The sequence below is a fragment of the Clupea harengus genome, chromosome 14, assembly GCF_900700415.2.
Source record: "Clupea harengus chromosome 14, Ch_v2.0.2, whole genome shotgun sequence".
NCBI classification, from domain to species: Eukaryota; Metazoa; Chordata; class Actinopteri; order Clupeiformes; family Clupeidae; genus Clupea; species Clupea harengus.
The window spans coordinates 26,717,393-26,732,063 of NC_045165.1; the positions used below are offsets into that span (position 1 = coordinate 26,717,393).

Below are 14,671 nucleotides of genomic sequence, written 5' to 3' on the forward strand. Positions count from 1 at the left end.
AAAGTGATGCTGCAGTAAAACTTTGCAGTGCTTTTGTCCAAAAAAAAAAAAACTCATGGAATGCATCTTGTGCAATCAAGGCAGAGACTATAGTTTTCGTGGCGTGTAGATCATGTATCTAGCTTGTTGTTGGCGGTGAAGCCACTTTGCTCAAAATGACTAAAGGAAATTCACACAAATGAGAGAGTTTGTGTTTGGGCTGCTGTTTGAAATGAAGACATTGCGTTTAAGAATGGAAGATAGGAACTTTTAAGCTTGTTATGAGACCAGACATATTTTCAAAGTAACCATCTATGTGTTAGGCTAGAAGAGCTTTACAGATAGTTACATATTGAAAGAATAAACACAGGCGAGAGTATAATGCATAGCTTAATTAGCTTATGCTGGATTTATCCAGTTATGCAAATGTTAGCAGTTAAGATTCCGTTCTCATGGAAAATCACACTTCTGATCATTTCCATGCATAAGGAATGCAACAATCAGGTGTTGACTCTTCCAAGAGTGGGGACACATAGGAGATTGGTTGAAGTGAAGGTGATGCCTATGTGTGCTGCAGCTTGAACCTGCAAGTCAGACCACTAAACTGTTGCTTATAGTAGCGAAAAATACCAATAAGAAACACTGATATGTCATTATCCATGGTGTAATTCTGTGATCAGCTGCATTGACTTGCTAACAACACTACACACAATCAGTGCAAAACACTTCAGTTGGCATCCAGTCTGTAAAAGATACCAGTGCAGAGAGCAGTCTGGAGTGTTAAATGCTATCTACCAATGGTACATTTTGTAGGCTACAGTATCTGTAAGTCAAAGCTGAACATTTGAACATGGTCATTTGTCCAAAGGTTACATGTCCCCTGATTTCATTGATCAGTTCCCTTTTGATTTTCATTTTCACTTCTGATCATGGTAATATCATATCAAACCTTATCCGTATACTTTTACAACTTTTTTTCCCGGCTTACATTTTGCACTCACGTGTCCATTTATTGTGATAAAAGCTAGATGGGAAGAGAAAATGCTCTTTAGATGCTTCGGATAAAGACCCAGCTGGTCCTCTGTTTGGGTTACGAATATAATTGCACCCTAGTGAAGAGTGAGCATTGACAAACTCATAGGCAGGAGGGCAGGCAATCAATCAGGCTTAGCACCCATCTGAACAGGTCCTCTTGGCTTTTGGCTTTATCTCGGATGCCTAATTCCCCACGTCCAGGCTGTGAGATTCCCTTTCTGGTGCAGTCACATTCCGTAAGCGCTCTAAGAGCCCCGCAAGAGATTCCACAATTATTCCCCCGAATCAGTTGCACCGTACAGTATTAATCCTGGCATGCTGTTGTTTACTCACCAGATAAACGGCTGCTCTTCCTCACTTCATTATCTCCCAGCGCCCCACCCTTGCTCAGACACCCCATTCATTTTCATCTCCATTCTGATTTAGGGCAGGTATGAATTTTAATGACGTCCCATGCCCTGAAATGATTGTGCTATTATTTATGTCTTCTTCAAGTGTCGGAGTGCAGTACTTTAGTGATTTGGGCATAAAACGAAGAATAGAGGCTCCACCCTCTACGGCTAATGAAGATGATGATAATGAGGTGGAGGAGGAAGAAAACTGTAAATTGACTCTTGATATTGATGCATTGCCTCTGTGTAGTCATGGTGTAGTCATGTCAGGTTGAAGCATAATAGAAAATTGTTTGAAGTCTGTGTTCTCATAGTTAAGTATACTTGGCCACTAGTTGTTCCACTTGGGTTTATTACTATTATTTGAATTATTACACTTCAATGATGTTTGAGGTTCGTTGAACCATTGTAACCTCAATTTGAAAGACTTTACACAGACTGGTTTGTAAGTGTGTTAGTTCAATTTTATTTATGTAATGCCAATAGCAATTGAAATTGGCTCAAGGTGCTTTACAGAGCCCAGAGCCCAGAGCCTAGAGCAATGCCCCAAACCTCCTAGAGAAAGCACTATGTGGCAAGGAAAAACTCTTTTAACAGAAATAAATCTTAAGCAGAACCCAGCTCATGAGGGGGGGGCCTATCTGCCTAAAGTCTGCAGGGTAGAGAGATGGAAAGGGGGAGGGGGCAGAAAGGGAGGAGAGGAGAGGAGGAGAAGAGAGTATCAGACGCAAGCAGATTAATTCATACACACATCGGGATAAAACATATTAGCCTAAATGCAGCATTTATAAATGATTTATGCAAGATTCCATGATACATACAAGATGGTATATACATGATACATTCAAGACATATCAGGATAAACAGAGCAGTGAAGCAGAAAGCAATGATGGCATTCTTTTTATTTTACAGTTAAATAGGCTGGCACACAATATCTAAGTATATAAGAGTAGAAATTGTGAATAACAATTTGGTAGGAATGGGCAGCTATAAGCAGAGGGTTTTCTGCAAGTGGATCAGGTGGAAAAACTGCAGCAGCATCCCACAGTGGCGGTTATGGTGATGAGGAACATCACAGCCATCAACATATGTAGGTGCATTTCCTACCATATGAGAGATAACAGAGTCAGGTTAGTAAACAGAATATCAGCCATACACACACAAAAAAAGATTTCACAAGCATATCTCAGTGTCTGAATGATGCACTACCTAATTATCTAAACATCAATCTCATTACACTATGGCATGCCACAGGCTATCCAGGGGTGGGAGGGGGGTTGGGGAGGGTGACCCCCTCCGAAGTACGAACCCACCTTAGGGTAAGGGTAGGGATTGGATACAAACCAAGGGTTGAAGGCGGTATTACGAACCTGGATTAGGATACAGGAAGAAACTGGGATACAAACCCTGGTCACAGGAGGGGGCATCAGGTTTCATGGATTGGTATAGTTGGGTGTCATCAACATAGCAACGGAAGTTATTGCCATGCTTCCTTATTAGAGCACCTGAGGATAGCTTGTATAAAGAGAAGGGCAGGGGACCAAACACCAAAACTTACTTTTGTATGACTGGTACATGGACAGGTACAAACTGAAGATGGTCAGAAAGCTAAAACCTAACCCAGGATAGAGCACAGCCTTTGATACCAATGTGGGTTTCAAGCTTCTGTAGTAAAATCTGATGATCTACTGTATATGGTGGTATGGTATATCTGATTCCATGGTATGCTGCTTTAGGTGACAGTTTGTTTCATAAGTAGGTTCAGGCTGCAGTGTGCAAAAAGATGGCTTGAATTGGAAAAGAAGTGGGAGTAAAGGCCTTTTGCAGTTTATTGAAAATCCTGCAGTCTAAATCCAGATAGGCAAGGTTGAAATTATAATGTATAGAGGATGCAATTGGCTTGTATTCCGGGAATAAGACAATATGGATCAAACATAAAATGAGCAATGAAAGTTGTCAGTCAATTGAATGGGTTTTATTATAATGATAATATGGGGAGAACGTTTAAAAATAAGTTAGCTCAAATATTTTTATAGTATGCTGCGCCAATAGAGCAGAAATAAAAACGTATCTTAATGTGCAGTCTGTGCATCTCTTTAGAGAGAAAGGGGGGAAAACGTCTGTCTAACTTTATCCTAGGTTATGAATCATACAAATTGTTCACTATAAAATCTATGCACCAGAGCATTTGTTTGAAACACTTGTCGCAAAAACATATCCTCATTGGGATTGCACCACTGCCACATGCCACGCCCCCTCCTGATTCAACTCACCTGCCTCAGTCACGTTCCCAGTCCCCTGATTGCCTGATTACCTACACCTGTCCACACACTATTTAAACTCCTCACTCCCCTCACTTCCTTGTCTGGCCTCGTCGTGTATGGATTTACCTTCCTGTACCTTCATCAAGCCCCAGATTATAAAATCACCGTGTTTGTTCCTACTCCTTCGTATTTCCAAGGTTCTGGTATTTCTGAGTTCCTAGTGTTTAACTCCTAAGTTTACATTCTTCCCTGGACTGTTTCTGTTAATTAAGTAGAAATCTTCTGAACGTTGTGTTTTGTGTTTAGTACTGTCGAGTCGGATCTCCAGTCTGTTCAGTTAACCATTTTACTTCAGTCTGTTCAGTTAACCATTTTACTTCAGTCTGTTCAGTTAGCTGTTTTACTCCAGTCTGTTCAGTTAACCATTTTACTTCAGTCTGTTCAGTTTATCGTTTGCTCGTTCTCTGTCTCTGGTTGACTCTGAATAAACTCCATCCTCGGTAAGTCTGTGTTTAGCCTGACATCCGTTACAGTTTGTCTTATTTTAGCCTGTGTCTTATTTGATTTGCAGAGCTTAGATAAGCTCTACCTGGCCTAACCTATATATGCGCTAATAAATAGCATAGATACAAATGTTAGCCAATACAATGAGCAAATCTCCTAGTGTGATGGTTAGAAATATTTAAACTTACTCATACAGTTCCTCCTCAGATGGTTTGGTAAGTTAGTAATTCATCAAGTTGTAGCTCCATATTCCATCACCTCTCATTGTCTTTGGAATTTAAAAGTTTGGTAAGAATAAAATACTGTTCTCTCCATGCCTCAATTAACATGAGTAAGTGGACACGTATTACATCTCCTTCAATGGAATTCCATTTACTTCCAAATGTCAGGCCTTGCCTCAAAATAATGAAATTATACTTGGACCTGGGTGGAGTGATGTTTACAGTCGTCTTTCTGCCGTGTGGACTAGGGATGGGCATTCGATTAAATTGTCTTAATCGATTGTCGGGAGAATTAATATTTTTATATTAAAATTAACTATTTATAGGCTATATTAAAATCTAATCTAGATTAATCGTGATTAAAAGTGTATTCTACTAAATCTTATAAATTAACGAGTAATCACTTCAGACAGTGTGTATTTTAGACACTGTTGTTTAATTGTATTTTTTTTTTCGTGCTCTCTCGCCGTCATACAAGGAATGTATGCGAGACACAATGGTGCCCCTCGGCGGTAAATCGTAAGAATTGTAGCCTACCCTGAAGCAATTCGAATCACCTCAGTCAGCCCACCGTCTTCAACTATGTTGATGGCCCGACAGTCACCGGCAACCCAAACTGCTACAGCGTTGGTAACCTTTTCACGGACTGGTCTAGTTATTTTCCTAGAGAAGTCGTGGAGTGTGGGTTGGCGACCATCTAACCTGGGACTGCTTTCTGTCGGGTGCTTTGCATTAAGGTGATAACTTAAAGACGAGCTGCTTCTGTGAAAGCTACATTCAGCTTGAGAAATGCTACATACAACTTTAGTTTTGTCGATTGTTCCGTCATTTTGCCTCTTAAACAGAAACTTTCCGCCCAACAATCCCTCAGCTCTCTCCATCTTCAATTACCGTCTCGGTCTCTCCTATCTATCTGACTGCAGACACGCGCCGGTTTCGTGCAATATGTCAACGCACACCGGAAGTAAACAAAGTTGCGTTAACTGTGTTAAAATGTTGTATTGCATTAATCTCGGCCACAATAACCTCATAGAATAACGTGTTAACTTTGACATCCCTAAAATAAATAAATTACACACACACTACGCAACAAAACATGCATGCAACATGAAAAAAAATGTCATCGAGGAAATTCTTAATGATCAATTAATCGATCGTCGATTAATTATGCCCATCCCTAGTGTGGACAAGCCTAGCTCCTCCCTCAACGCCACAGTTAAAGTCTTTAGCATGTGAAGATTAGAACAAATGAAGGGGTGGGTGTTTATGCTGTCCTACTGGTGCTGTGACTTATACATATACACACCAGAATGTCTGACTTGTTTTAGGTACTCTTCAAAGAGTAGTTTCATTTGTCAGTGTATAAATCGGACGAATAAGCCTCCTGTTGGAGTGATACTATGGTACAAAGATTGGATTTGAGATGGCATTGTTTCTTGGCATCGTTGTGGTCCCCAGAGGGTTAACACACAATCACGATCCTCAATCTGAATTGCAATCTTTCTTCACAATTTTGAAATGTACTGTCATTAGTGTGCATCAGTGTCTTAAATCCCATGTTGTTCACAGCTTTGAACGGCACCATATCCTTAGCTATATAAAATGTGACTGCCTCTTTCACCTCTTTCCATCGTTGGCTGCTTTGATCGTATTTTTTTGACTAGGCTAATGCATCGGTCAATGATAACTGTTTACACTTCGGGACCTTGTGAGATTCAGATGAGTGCGGTTGTTGAATACATTTGTCGTATTACCTCTGGAAGTGCCGACCGTTGCGCGACAAAATCTACACATAACTTTGCCTTGAGAAATATCTGACTGTGCACAGTCGAACCACTGCCACACTACTGGCGCAGAGTCCTTTTTTGGCACCAGCTCCTCGTCCACCATGTTGAATTGTTTTACAAATATGTCACACATGAAAGAAACGTATGAAAGAGACACGTGATATAATTTGGTCAATCAGCATAGCCATCTAGTAGGCAACCATTCTGTTGGTTTGTCAACATAGCGTGTATACACACCATCAAAGTTTTATGTGAAGTTCAGATACATTAGTAGGAGGACATAAAATATGCCATGATTCGTCTGAAAAATAAATCATGGACGTCTTCAGTTCGATCATGATATAAAATAGATCATGGACGTCTTCAGTTCGATCATGACATAAAATAGATCATGGACGTCTTCAGTTCGATCATGATATAAAATAGATCATGGACGTCTTCAGTTCGATCATGACATAAAATAGATCATGGACGTCTTCAGTTCGATCATGATATAAAATAGATCATGGACGTCTTCAGTTCGATCATGATATAAAATAGATCATGGACGTCTTCAGTTCGATAATGACATAAAATAGATCATGGACATCTTCCGTTACATTAGTAGGAGGACATAAAATGTGACATGATTCGTCTGACAAAATAGATCATGAACGTCTTCAGTTCGATCGTGATATAAAAGAGTCAGATCGCCCACCACAGGTGTATGCATGAATTTCAACTGAACTTGAACTTGAACTGTCATCAAACATTGTGGCCTTAGTAAGAAGTATCACTCCTTAATCTAGCGTGCTATGCATTGGCTCATTTGTACTACTCTTGTTATGAAAGTGACAAGTTTAAGGACAGTGACAGTTTACCTTAAACAAGATGACTAAGCTTTCAGACCCATGGACCTTAAAGATTTCTTGTCTAGGCTGCAAATTGACTAAATGATACATTTGTTTCTCAACACTGTGGCCTTCATCATAGCAATTACATTTATTTCCTGTATAAATTGTTTAGCCTTGTAGGAATTTTCACTTCGCTATCTGAAGCCCTTTCATTGTTTAATAAGGACGTGTATGTGATTTCTTTGAGGTCATGCTTCACTCATTCTCTTGAGTGAATGCATCATTTGATCTATGACTGATTTGTACATAAGACTGTGGTATGCAGCAGGCAGAGCATTGTGCGCACTGACTTGAGTAAACCTGTCTTGTATGTTGTCTTGTCTTCCAATCATGCACCGACATCAATCATGTTGCAGTAGTGTGAGCAGAGGTATCCTCAACCCAGGGGAAATGCTGTCATGAAGGCCTAATCCATGTTTCATTATTTGCAAGTGATGCGTTTGTTATTTTGTTCTTTGTTGTTTTTGCAGTGGTTGATATTCTGGATAGGGAATGAACGAGAGAGGTGAGAGAGAAAGAGGGAGGGAGGGAGGGAGGAAGAAAGAGGGAGGGAGGGAGGGAAAGAAATAAAAAAAATAAACAGCATGCCTCTCTAGCCAGGAACATCCAGAGCTTGTCATCTGGCCATTTTCTTTTGGAGACACAAATGCCTGTGATGTGTAACTCCTTGGACAGTCAGCTATAAAAGAGATACAGTTTTCATTTTCTAGCCAAGAGTATTCTATGACTTGATTGGCCTCTTATCATTCTCATTGTTATTATTCAGAGCTACGTGTCAGGGGACCAACGCATTTGTTTTTAGATCAGTGAACAGTAAGCAAAATTCGCTGGACTTACATAGGCAAAGGTCAAAACACAAATACATAGCCTTGGTATCCTGCTGTATTATACTCTGTTTGATACAGCATTATATCAGCATTATATAGTTTTATATCATGGCCAATGTACTGCAATCACTATCGTCAAATAACCTCTGTATCTTGTTGGACGTTTCACAGTTGGATAAGTTTGGGTAAGAGGTACAGTTCATGATTCTGACGAAAGGTTGTTGACCTTTAAGCTCAACTTACGCACCCCCCTTCCATCCTCCTAAAGAAACATGTTGATTGGCTAGAATTGTTTATGGCTCGGTCTGAACCATTATGTTTGTTTCCCATGTACAGAGCCAGGACTGTGTGGGTTTCTTTTCTTTGGAGAGCCCACTAAGTGAACAGCAAGAGGACTGTGAGGATCAATTTGCTGAATTTGACAATGAGTGTATTGAATTAGAATCACAGACTCCATCTTTAATACAGAGGTTCTACAGATGGATGCTGCATTCTCACAGGCCTCCGAGGCAGAGCAGGAGGACCTTGCCCTGCACTCAGGGACATTGTGTTAGGGTGTGCTTCCACAGAGTTCCAGCCCGACCACGACAGTGTGGTTTGATTAATCATTCTGGCCCTTCAGAGAGCCAAAGGGAGGGTGCTGTGACCTACATCTGGGTCTCAGGGGGAAGAAGTGGAGGTGCGTTAGAAAGAGAACTAGGGCAGGTCTGAGATGCTTTCAATGGGAACCACTGTGGTTGAGTTCCCCACAAAATAAAAATAGACAGATGCAGCTCATTTGTGAGGAATACAAATATGGTGAGGTGTACATGCAGGTCTGAGGAGAATGCTTTTAATGAAACTAACCTATATTTCTTGACATCACTGTGAGTTTTATGAGTTTTGGTTGATATGTTGTCATAGGAACACATGTAGTGTGTATGTAGCCTGGGTGCTGGGTGCTGGGTGAAGGAGCTTATCCAATAGCAGGTTTGAATCATGAAAACAGCACTTGTCGTGCACATACCACATAGTGGAGAAGTGGTTGAGTTGGATATACAGCATATTCCTTTTTCATGCCTTTGTGTCCTTACTGATATTACAGCAATTTGTTACTTTTAAGCTGGAAAAAGGAATTTGCTGTGGCCTTCAGTTTGTTTTTATTTGCTCTCTGTGCAAACTCGACATACTTGATCATTTACACACACTCCAAGCACGGATATTTTTTCAATTTAACAGCCACAGGAACACACACTTGGGATTAATTTCAAGTGTAACTAAATTAACTGCGCTCTGAAGAGTGGTTTTATCTGTCTTTAAATTCCTCCTTTTTTTCCTACCTGAAATAACGTGCCTAAATATTGTGGGGCTGAAAATAACTTTCTCTGGCACATATTCAATTAACCTGAGGCTGGGGGAAAAGTCTCTCTACACAAAGCTGAAATCAATCTTCGGAATTGCATTGTGCTCCCACTGTTCTTGAGCTGACAAAACAAAGACCATGCATCACCGTTAGCATGCCCACCCCAGGTGTATATGCTACCTCCGTAAAGCATTCCTGCCATAGCTGATGAGGACATTATTAACTAAATGGCTCACATTTTTACTTTGATGTATTCCAGTGATAAGTTGAACATAAACCCTCGTGAACTGATTTTTTTTTTCAGGCAAGATATAGGACTGAATCAGATTTAATCACACATTGAATGGAGATTCACCCCCAATATGTAGGCCAAGGCTATGTTTCACAAGGAGACCATGTCACCATGTTTTTCATTTGTTTTCTAGAATGTTCCCTCCTCAACCCGTGTGTATTCTCAGCACATCCTCGTCAGGTGTGCTTTAAAGATTATTGGCCTGCTGTGTGCTCTGGGTGTAAAAGCCCTCGGTCCACAGCCATCTCACTAACAAAGGCCCAATATCCTTTATCAACAGACAAAATCCGGCCTTGCCCTGGTGTATAATGAAGATAGCGGTAATACCTACGATATCCGTCTAAAGCTGTCGAAAGAGATGCTCACCATACAGACACAGGATGTGGTCTGTGTGCACGGAGGGGACCCCCACTTAAATGTAAGTACTTAGGCTTTTCTAGTATACTAGCCAGAAGAAACCGTTTTTGCCTTCAGACACCCTTTAGTCTTTTTTAACATTTTTATTATTTTTGTATTTACAGTTGACAGACATGTTCATTTTTCATAGGCTGGGATTGTTGATTGTTGTGAGTAATTCAGCTTTTTCAGGGGAGGCCTTTCTCAGCAGAGCATTGCTTAGAATCAGTGGAGTGAGAGGCCCAAGAGTATTTTTCATTATATGTGACATCCCATTTTCAATGCTTTATGGTCAGGGCACAAACATCATGTGGAGCTTGTGTCTGTTATGTATTCAGCGGTCATGCCATTGGGGCTTACAGTGGCCCCAGCCTTCTTGTTGACTTTACTGTGATGTGCTGGGTAGAACTGATACAGATTTGACTGAGTAGCTCTGGATCTCAGCAAGCATGATTACTGTGTTAAAGGTATGGTGATCAAATACTTTACTCTTTATAGATGGTATTTGACAAGCTATTTGTCTCAGGTTACCTTCATCACAAGCTGGCAGGAATGATGGCCGTGCATACACTTATTTGCTGTCTGTTATTATTTTACCAAACTAAATTCCCATTTTCTAAAGCACAGAACTGTTGTACTTCGAAGACAGCCGACTGGAGGTCTCGGACTAAGCATCAAAGTAGGTTTAATTGTATTGCTTTTTATCTTTCCTTTTGTCATCCTTTGGCCACTCCATTCTCATCAACCTTACCACACAGAGGAAGTGTAGTGTACTGTGTGTGACAAATCCATTGGGTAAAAGACAGAGCTGCAGACTGAAGATCAAGATTCATTACTCTCTTGAAATGCAGCTTTGATAAAGCCATTGATCTGAGCTGTGGAGTGGTGCATGGAACATATATGTGGCTGTGGACCTGTCAACAGTACAGTGCATTGAACATATCTGTGGCTGTGGACCTGTCAACAGTACAGTGCATTGAACATATCTGTGGCTGTGGACCTGTCAACAGTACAGTGCATTGAACATATCTGTGGCTGTGGACCTGTCAACAGTACAGTGCATTGAACATATCTGTGGCTGTGGACCTGTCAACAGTACAGTGCATTGACTCATATCTGTGGCTGTGGACCTGTCAACAGTACAGTGCATTGACTCATATCTGTGGCTGTGGACCTGTCAACAGTACAGTGCATTGAACATATCTGTGGCTGTGGACCTGTCAACTGTACAGTGCATTGACTCATATATGTGGCTGTGGACCTGTCAACAGTACAGTGCATTGACTCTCATATCTGTGGCTGTGGACCTGTCAACAGTACAGTGCATTGAGTCTCATAAATGTGGCTGTGGACCTGTCAACAGTACAGTGCATTGAACATATATGTGGCTGTGGACCTGACAACAGTGCAGTGCATTGACTCATATCTGTGGCTGTGGACCTGTCAACAGTGCAGTGCATTGACTCACATATGTGGCTGTGGACCTGTCAACAGTGCAGTGCATTGACTCATATATGTGGCTGTGGACCTGTCAACAGTGCAGTGCATTGACTCATATCTGTGGCTGTGGACCTGTCAACAGTGCAGTGCATTGACTCATTGTTCTGCCTTTCAGGGGGGTGCTGAACACAAAGTGCCTGTGGTCATTTCAAAGCTTTTTAAAGATCAAGTAGGTAAGGCCATATTGCAGTCTCCTATGTGTCAGTCCACCCCAGACAGAGCGAAGGTCAGAATATTTTAGAGACACTCTGTTAATCTGTGGTTAATAGTGCTAAAGTAAGTGGTTTAGAAGGCTGTGAGTTGCCAACATGAGACAAACCCATGTCACCCAAAACTTTCCCTTAGCAGAATATGGATCACTTGATGTCACAGATGAATGTAACGTAATTGGTCTATGCCATGTCATGTTAGATGAGCCATTCCCCTTTGCAATATCCAGGGGTTTTGATTATAGTTTTCTCAGAAAAGTTTCCCCCTTTTTTCACTGAAAGTATTGTACTGGCCCAGCTTTCATTAGCTTAGCAGGGCTTCAAAAGATTCCATGGTGCATTATGGTAACGCATCGGCTCTGAGAGTTACACAAATCCTCTCCAAATTGCTAAGAAGTTTCATTGTTTCCATCAGTCATGCCGAGATGAGTTAATATCCAGATTTGTTTAATATTTAGTCATGGATTAGCCTGTTCTTGTCACCCTAGCCTACTTGCTGTTATAATTGGAGCCTAGGCAGATGCAGGCATTGATTGCTATTTCCAGCCATTTTCAGTGTATGAAATGACTCATTCTATGTCAGTGCCTCCATTAACCTCTGCCCCTGTCCCCTGCAGCAGATCAGACTGGGATGCTGTTTATCGGTGATGCCGTGTTACAGGTTAGTGTATCCAGCCTGAACCTCCCTTTCTCACTCCGACTACCCGGGGTCATAGGTGCATGTCAGAGGAATGTGCTCCTGCATTTTAATAAAGCTCTTCTCCTCGTCATTTTCCACAAGTCCACCGCGCTTTTAACCTCTGCTCCCACTGCAATAGGCTGAAGAGCCGCACTAATGAAACGCTCAGAAATGATTTTGTTTCGTGACCACACTGACTGGTAGTGGGCAAGGTGAGGACTTAATTAAATGTCGTCTTGTCAGTGCTTCCCATTACAAACCCTTTCAGCGAAGACAGGATTAATGTTGTAACTGTCTATACATAAAGTTTGTACAGGAAAAGATATATTCCCTTCTTTATACTCTGCTGTCTATATCAGTTTTGGTATGACATTTATTGTCTGAATTTACATACTGTATGTATTTCCACTTTTATGTATGTAATAACCTTTGATCTCTACTCTTTTTTTCTCTATAGGTCAATGGTATCAACGTTGAAAAATGCACTCATGAAGAAGTTGTGAGTATCCCATGTCCTTTCACTGCACATCCAAATCCCCTGCACGCTGAAATCTGTACTGTGTGATAAAATGGATATAATAGTGCCTTTGAATCCTGTGTGCAAGTTACGTTTCTAATGCCACAGTTCACAACAAATCAATACGCAGCAAATTCATTACAGTAAGACCTTGCCAAAATTAGAGGACATGGAAGGGGAGCTCTGAAAGATGTGCAAGGCTCTCACTCTCCTTCTCCTTGAGCTCCAAACAGCTGTTCTTCATTCACTGGGAGGAAGTCAAAAGACATGATTAATGATGTCTGTCCTCCCTTCTGTCCTCCCTTTAAAAAGCATTTTAGAAAGCCAGGCTCTCACCACTGTTTCACAGAGGAAGGAGAGGGATGACTGACGCTACAGAGAGTGCATGAGTGTTCTTGTTGTAGGTCATCACTACTTTTGACATGATAGACCGATGGAAAAGAATGCATGAATTGTCATATGGTGGAATTCTTACTTGAACTGAATTGAGTGGAGAAATGCTGTTGAATTTGTATTGCCAGTGTTTTCCCAGCACCGTACAGAGTGTAACGTGTCTTTGCAGAAAGAGAAAATTGGTTCATGACATTTCCTTCATTGTGATTTTGTGACGCAACCATGTCAGATCTTGTAGAAATCAGACGAAAGGACTTTTCGCCAACAGATGGTGAGAGGGTAATTACTTGTCTGAGAGGCAGTTAGCCACCCTCTTACAATCACACGGAGACTCTATTTAAGGTTGCTGGTCCCCTTCTAATTATACATTGGCAATAGCATGATCCCGCTTGTTGAGTGAGATGTTGGGGCCTCACTGCTCTGGAGTCCCTTCCACTCAATTAAGTGTGCAGCAAGCGTGTAAGAGAGTGTCGTCGTTAGTATGATTTTGATCTGATGGGGCCTTGAGAAGTATTTATATCCCCACATCACCTTCTCACCACAACCACTTTCTTTACTCTCCTTGCTTGTTTCCCCCCCCAAATCTCCCTCTCGTCCTTTGCAATGCAGGTCCATCTTCTGCGGACGGCTGGAGATGACGTCACGCTCACTGTTGGGTACCTCAGGGAGGCACCAGCTTTCTTAAAGCTGCCATTAGGTAACACTTCAGACTTGGAGTTCTAAACAAGAACAGAGGTGTCAGCATCAGGTGTGGAGGTCGTTTTTCAAACTAGTCACAGCTAATACCAACATATTTGATGCTAATTTGGACAAACTGGCTGTTTGCATGAACAAAAGTCCTTTAAGTATTCATGTTGGTCTCTGTATACCATATACACCCCTACATTGAAATTAAAATGGGATGAATGGGAGCGAGAGAAAGAGATAGAGAGAGGTCAGACTGTGTTCTGGGGCATAAAGGGTTTTGCATAGCTATTGCTATAAAGAGACAATGAGGCATTTATGAGGCGTGTGTGCTTCTCAGGCTCTCCGGGACCTTCCAGCGATGACAGCAGCAGAGCGTCCTCTCCTCTCTTTGACAGTGGTTTACATTTAAATGGGAATTCGAGCAACACGGTGAGTCTTTTTTTCCCCCCATATCCCTTTACCACATTTGCCTTGGGGCTTTAAAAAAAAAGAAAAAGGTATTGTGCTTTCCACACAGGGGGGGAAGATGATGAGACTAGGGAGGCTTTGGCATGACAGAATCGGGTTGTAAATACGGCATTAGCATCGCAGGGTAACTAAAAAGAGAGCTGATGTTTACCTCAAGTACGTGGTGAGATGAGCCAGGCTGGCTAACGATAGCAGCAGTGGCCCTGATGGCTCATCCTAGTGTGCTCTAATGTGTGTTGTGTGTGTTGTCTACTGTTGCAACCTCTTCACAACCACACTTCAGAGC

General features: G+C 41.5%; 1 protein-coding gene across 2 annotated transcripts in view; it reads left to right on the forward strand.

Annotated features, from left to right (window-relative positions):
- Positions 1-14,671, forward strand: part of sntg2 (syntrophin, gamma 2) — a 50,646-nt gene that overhangs the window by 15,358 nt on the left and 20,617 nt on the right. Inside the window, exons 2-8 of one of the 2 annotated variants that reach the window (XM_031580028.2) lie at positions 9,817-9,954; positions 10,555-10,611; positions 11,548-11,605; positions 12,259-12,302; positions 12,778-12,819; positions 13,840-13,927; positions 14,255-14,346. In XM_031580028.2, the coding sequence (XP_031435888.1) occupies positions 9,817-9,954; positions 10,555-10,611; positions 11,548-11,605; positions 12,259-12,302; positions 12,778-12,819; positions 13,840-13,927; positions 14,255-14,346 (519 nt within the window). The remainder of the gene's footprint in view (positions 1-9,816; positions 9,955-10,554; positions 10,612-11,547; positions 11,606-12,258; positions 12,303-12,777; positions 12,820-13,839; positions 13,928-14,254; positions 14,347-14,671) is intronic. The other variant, XM_031580029.2, reaches the window with a different exon arrangement.